This window comes from Calidris pugnax, unplaced genomic scaffold (genome assembly GCF_001431845.1).
Source record: "Calidris pugnax isolate Ruff unplaced genomic scaffold, ASM143184v1 scaffold17, whole genome shotgun sequence".
Taxonomy (NCBI): domain Eukaryota; kingdom Metazoa; phylum Chordata; class Aves; order Charadriiformes; family Scolopacidae; genus Calidris; species Calidris pugnax.
The window spans coordinates 8,016,635-8,022,634 of NW_015090794.1; the positions used below are offsets into that span (position 1 = coordinate 8,016,635).

General features: G+C 37.4%; 1 protein-coding gene across 3 annotated transcripts in view; it reads left to right on the forward strand.

Moving 5' to 3' along the window:
• Window positions 1-5,535, forward strand: part of ZC3H7A (zinc finger CCCH-type containing 7A) — a 28,091-nt gene extending 22,556 nt beyond the window's left edge. For 2 of the 3 annotated variants that reach the window (XM_014936316.1, XM_014936317.1), the window contains 5 exons: window positions 175-280; window positions 796-904; window positions 1,762-1,895; window positions 2,248-2,411; window positions 3,666-5,535. In XM_014936316.1, coding sequence (XP_014791802.1) covers window positions 175-280; window positions 796-904; window positions 1,762-1,895; window positions 2,248-2,411; window positions 3,666-3,855 — 703 coding nt within the window. In that variant the 3' untranslated portion in view covers window positions 3,856-5,535. Of the gene's footprint in view, window positions 1-174; window positions 281-795; window positions 905-1,745; window positions 1,896-2,247; window positions 2,412-3,665 lie in introns of all 3 variants that reach the window. The other variant, XR_001411284.1, reaches the window with a different exon arrangement.
• Window positions 5,536-6,000: the final 465 nt, after the last annotated feature.

Sequence of the window (6,000 nt, forward strand, 5' to 3'; positions counted from 1 at the left end):
GGGTTTTTTTTGATTATCAGTTATGGTAAAGTTTCAGTAGAACTCAATTAAATCTCAAATATATTGTGAAAGCTTTATAAAGAACCTTTCTGACCTTTCCTGGTTCTGCTTCTGTGTACACAGTGTATCTTTTATTAGGAGTATTTTCTTTCATTGAATGCATCTGTTTTTTAGATGGACCAAAGATCGTCGTGTGGTGCTAGTAATGTCTAATGAACGTAAGAAGTGGATGACCATTCGTCCTCTTCCCGCAAAGAAACAAGTGCCTCTGCAATTTGATGTATGTTAACCTAAAACTAACATTTTAGTTAAGAAAATAGGGTATCTGGAAAACATTGGTAATTGGGCTGGTTTCATCAGTTCTGCAGAAATTCCCACAGGGGCTGGTGGGAATACGTTAATAGTGTTTCTATGGAGTTCAGCCTTAGAAAAGCACTGATCTCATGTGTTATTACTTAAATCCTTTCTCATCAGTGGAAGTTAGTAACTTTTAAAGTGATGTAACTAAGTTCTTACTATTTCCAGTAAATATTTCAGAAATAGTTTAAACATATCTGTGGTCAGGTAATGTGGTAGGAGGCAAAAAGCAGTCATAATAACTTGCTTCCAGTAGTTTGCTTTTTCTAACTACAATATATGAGTTTTTATAAAATAAACATGGTTTTATTTTTCATGTGATACAAATGTCTGTGTGAGAAGGGAAACACCAACCAAGAATGAAAAAAAATACCATTTTCTACTATTGTCCATTTTACTTTATATTCATAAGGATACTTTTTTCAATTCACATTCCAGTTGTGCAATCATATTGCTTCAGGCAAGAAATGTCAGTATGATGGAAACTGCTCATTTGCTCACAGTCCTGAGGAAAGAGAGATGTGGACCTATATGAAGGAGAACAGCAGTAAGTACAAGAGTAAACCAAGATGTTGCAAATCTGACTGTTCTGCTTTTCATTCTTGTTCCTCAATTACTTTTTAATCCACTTTCGTTCACTGTCTTTTGTAGTAAACCTTGCAGGTGCCTTTTTTTTTTTTTTAATTTGAAAAAGCCCAGACTGGGTATTCAAAAACAGTATTCAATAACAATAGCTGTATAATATATTTGTTGCTGGATGTGCTTTTTAACAATAAAGTACTTTGTATCAATTTTTTTAGATGTTTTTGAAATAGCAATATTATTTGGTACTTACATTCCGTATTGCCATGTGCACACACTAGGATTCTGCTACCAGCATAAGGGGCAAGCTATTTGCAGAAGAATTTCCCTCCCTCCCTCAGTGTATTTACTGGGAATTACAATTCACTTTCTGCTGTTGACTTGTTATCCCATTAGAGTGTTACTGGGGAGAAATAGTTGAAAATCTGAAGTAATAAATAACATTAATGATGTTATCATGGTCTGAAAGAAAGCGGACTAAATTTACCAAAAGCTGTAGCACACTTTATATCAGTAATTAAAAATTCAGGTGCTGATAGAGAGCGGCACAGGTGTTATCTGTACTTTGGGTGCCAGTTCAGAAATATGCAACATCTTACTGCTCCCTAGATGGGCAGAAATGGCTCTTGGTAAGTAGCCAGAGATTCATATTGCTCTTGGCTCTTATCTCTGAACTGTGTAACTGCCTACATTGTGTCCTTCCTTTTTTCTTCTTACAATAGGCGGGAACTAAATTATGCTTGCAAACTCAGTCATTTATCTAGTATTCTCAAACTCTTGCCTTAATTGCTAATTACTTATTTTAGCTTCTGCTCTCATTAGTTCAAGACTTGGAGCAGTTGTATGACATATGGCTAAAAAGTCAAAAGCCAGAAAAAGGAGATGACGCAGCTGCTCAGGCAAACAAAGAAAATGGGAAGCAAATTCACATGCCGACTGACTATGCTGAAGTTACAGTAAGTAATCATAGCTATAATTCTAGATTCACATGTGTGGGTTTTTTTGTGGTGTCACTGCCCCCCAGTCAGTAACGTACATTGTTGTCCTTATTTTCTTGGTGCTTCCTTAGATCCTAGCTAGCTGCACTAAATGCAAACTTTAACTGAAGCTTGTAAAGCAGTTCTTCTGAATCCTCTAAAGCCAATGGAGATCATAAACTTCAGGTGATTATTTAAATAACTGTGTCTCATTAGGTAAACAACAATTTATAGGCCCACATACAGAAAACATTGAAAATGTATTAGGAGCAGTTCTTTGCTTACAGTATTGAATTCTTAATGTTTTGTTTTCAAATTCCCTGTAAAACAGGTGGATTTTCACTGTTGGATGTGCGGGAAGAACTGTAATAGTGAGAAGCAATGGCAGGGTCACATTTCTTCCGAAAAACATAAAGAGAAGGTTTTCCACACTGAAGATGATCAAAACTGCTGGCAGTATCGCTTTCCAACTGGATATTTTAGCATTTGTGATAGGTATGTGGTTTTTAAGATGTCAAAAATGCTGAAAAATGACAGTTCATAATGTAAATAATTGAGGTGGTTATTTGTCTTGACACATTGTTTCTAGTATTTCTTGCTTTCCATAAATCTTTCAACAAGAAATCAAGTAATTAACAGTATTTTAACACGTAGCGTTAGAATTTTGGGAGTGACAAGGTGCCTAATTGTGGAACCAAATGAATTGCTTGTTTGATGTTAATAAGGGGTTGCAAAGTTATTGCAGCTGCACAAAAAATTTCTGGTGGTATAAAAAGTTTATTTAGGCAGCTGCATATTAATTACCTGTGGAACACAAGAACAGCACCTAGGAGTGATATTGGAGCTTTAAGGCAAGTGGAAATGTTGGCATCAAAACAAATCTGTTACGATCGAGTATCTGTTATTGGAAATCATTTATGAAAGTGTGGAAGAGAACTTCCAAGACCTGTTTTTTTCCCCAGCGTTGGTTGTATGTTTTGCCACTCCTTTTAATTCTTAAATGCAGCCCGTTTACCTGACTGCAGTAGATTTTTTTGTAAATCTGTTGAAAGTTCTTTCCACTGTTGGAATCTTCTTGGAAGGCTAAAAACTTTGGAATCTACATTCTGAAGTTAAAGATTCAATTTGTGGGTACAGATATCTTTGTAACTCCATTTCAAGTTAAAGATTTTGAATCTGTTAGAGATCTTGAGAAACTGCACAGAATATGAAGCAAGTTGGGTTTTTGTTTGCAGTCTTTGCATGAAAGCTTACATGCCTCCTTTACTAAATTTTTTGGTAACATCCTAAATGTAGTTGATGTTTTGAACACTAACAGGCCTCGTATATGCAGTATAAAGTGAATGCAAACTGGCATGCTTACAACTTAATACAAAAATTCTAGGATAAAACAGATTCTTAAATCATACTGAGTACTTAAAACCCATATTTAGTTAACAAAGGATAATTAATGAGTTGGATTTTTTAACAGTCCTAGTTCTTTAGCTTAGCAAGTTAATTGATACAGTATTAATTTACGTGATGAAATGAAATGTTTCAAGCATGAAATGACTCAGGAAAGTAGGAGCATGAAGAACAGAGACATACATCTCTTGTCTTCTATAAATACTTGACAGCTGGGGAAGGAAAATATAATCAAATGCTGAACCGAGTTAATGTATTTGAAAAACATGACCAGAAGAAAATACCTAGATAGAACAGTGATCACGATAATTCTATGACAACACTATTTGACATCTGTCTTAACAGATATATGGCTGGTACTTGCACTGAAGGGAACAACTGTAAATTTGCCCATGGAAACGCTGAACTCCATGAGTGGGAAGAACGACGACAAGTTTTAAGAATGAAGCTCAGCAAAGCAAGAAAAGACCACTTGATTGCTCCCAGTGATAATGACTTTGGAAAATATAGTTTTTTGTTTAAAGATTTAAACTAATACTGAGGTGACACATACATGTTATCAGCTGGAAGCATAAACCAGAAAATTTGACAATAATCAAAAGCATGTGACAGAAAAGCTGCAGGTTTTCTGCTTTTATTGGCATATATTGTTCCCCCTGAACAGCAAAATATAGTAGATTTAGGGGGATTGAGCAGACCTGTCTGTGCTCTCATGAAACAGAGTGGTGATTAAAAAAATCTGAAGTATTACGTGCTTACTCACCTTCTGTTGGACAGAACGTTAGGAAATAGAAGGGGGGAAAGAGAGGTTATAATGTCTAGGAAGCCCCCTAGTATCAGTCCTTCAGTTGAAAAACTTTTAAGGTATCAAGGTATTACAAAACAGAGTGTTATGGGCTAAGAAGAAAATGATGGATGAAAATTCTTCAGATCTTTTAATGGAGAGGATTTGTTTAAAACAAAGTTTGCTACTTATCTATATGTAGGTTGCTAAAAAGGATTTTCTTATTAAAGATTTTAAACAAAATAACCATTTAACTACGATATATGTTGAATGGGTATTTTTTCTCTATTTGTATGTTTCAATATAATTTACTGAAAAAGGATCTTGGGAGGAAAAAACGTATTAATTTTTGAAAATGAAGTAGTTAAAATTCTGTTTCTTGGTCTTTGCTGTTTAAATGATGATTTTGAAAGATTACACTTGTATGTCAGTATTGTGTATTATTGTATGGACTAATGTTGCCTGTAATAAAGAGAACTTTACACAAAGCTGTTTTCTGCATGTAGCCTCTCAGGATTGAGATTTTGTAAAAATAAACAAACAATGATTTGCCTATTAGCAAGAGCTTGAGCACCTGTAGCTAAAAAATTAGTAAGTTGGTATTTGTGTCTCCAGCTGCTTGTTTGCAGTTTTCAGTATTGTCATTAGCTCATGTGCATCACTAAAATAACAAAAATGGCCAACTAACTTGTGAAGTAGACAAGCATTTTGGAGCTATGTGGTGCTGGGACATGTTTTCAGCCTTTTGACTTGAGCATGAACCACCACTTCAGCTGGGAGGCAGGTGGTACTTCAAATTCCATTTGCTGCAGCCTGTGGGAAATGGAAAAGCACCCACAGGCGGAGATGGCTTTTGACTGATGAGTCTTTGGGCTTTAGCCACTGGAGCTTTTCCTGCATTTTGGCTTCCCTGCAGATGGTGCTTTCAGCTTTCTTTGTGTGTTCGCTTATTTTTATTTTTTTTTTAATTAATCTTCTTTCAGTCAGTCAAAATAGCTAAAGCTAGGTTTCTTTTTATTTTCCCTGTGACTTCTTTTCCCATTCTACTGAGATTATTTTTCTGTTACTGGCTGACCTTATATAATTAGAAGAGCTTTAAAGAATGACTTCAGTAGTTTGAATGTAGTCATTTGCCATATATTGTGTACGTAAGGAGTGTTGAACCAAAGTTCAGTGGTACCCTTACCCATGCTGAGCCTGGAGGCTGCGTCCCTTTCACTTTGCAAAATAAAAGCACAAGGAATATTAACCCCACACCACCTGCTTCAGCCCCAGGGGAACCTGAGCAGTGGCTGTTCCTTACGGGCTGGGCTGAAGTGCTTTTCCATGCCGTGTACAGTGAGCATTACAAAATTAGCTGGGGCTTGAAATACCACCTGCTGCAATGCTGATTTTTTTACCTTGTTTGTAATAAACCGAGCTTGAAAGAGAGTACTATGGACACTGTTATTTCTGTGACAAAACCGGATTGTATCGTGTGCCTTCCTGAATTGTTTTCTCAATTTTATGCTTTCATTGTTCAATGTAAGTGCTCTGTAAATTATTGGAAGTAATTCTAGACAAAACTAAACACGAAATCCTTGTTCTGTAAGGACGGTGTGAAGTCTTTAATGGCTGCAGCGGGGGCCTGTCGGGGAACAGCCGCCGGCGGGGGCTCGGCCCTCCCAGAAGGGGGAGGATTTATTTACAACTTATTTATTCGTTGATCCCGGCGAAGGGCGTTTTAACCACGTCCTGCGCAGGCAGCGGGAGGCGAACAAATTAATTCCCAACACGTTTATCCCTGAGGCCGCGGGACTCAGCCAGGCCTGCCGGCGCCGCCCGGGCCCTCTCTCCCCTCAGCCTCCCCCGGGGGCGCCGGGCCCGGCCGGGCCCGCCCCGCTCTGCGCCTGCTCG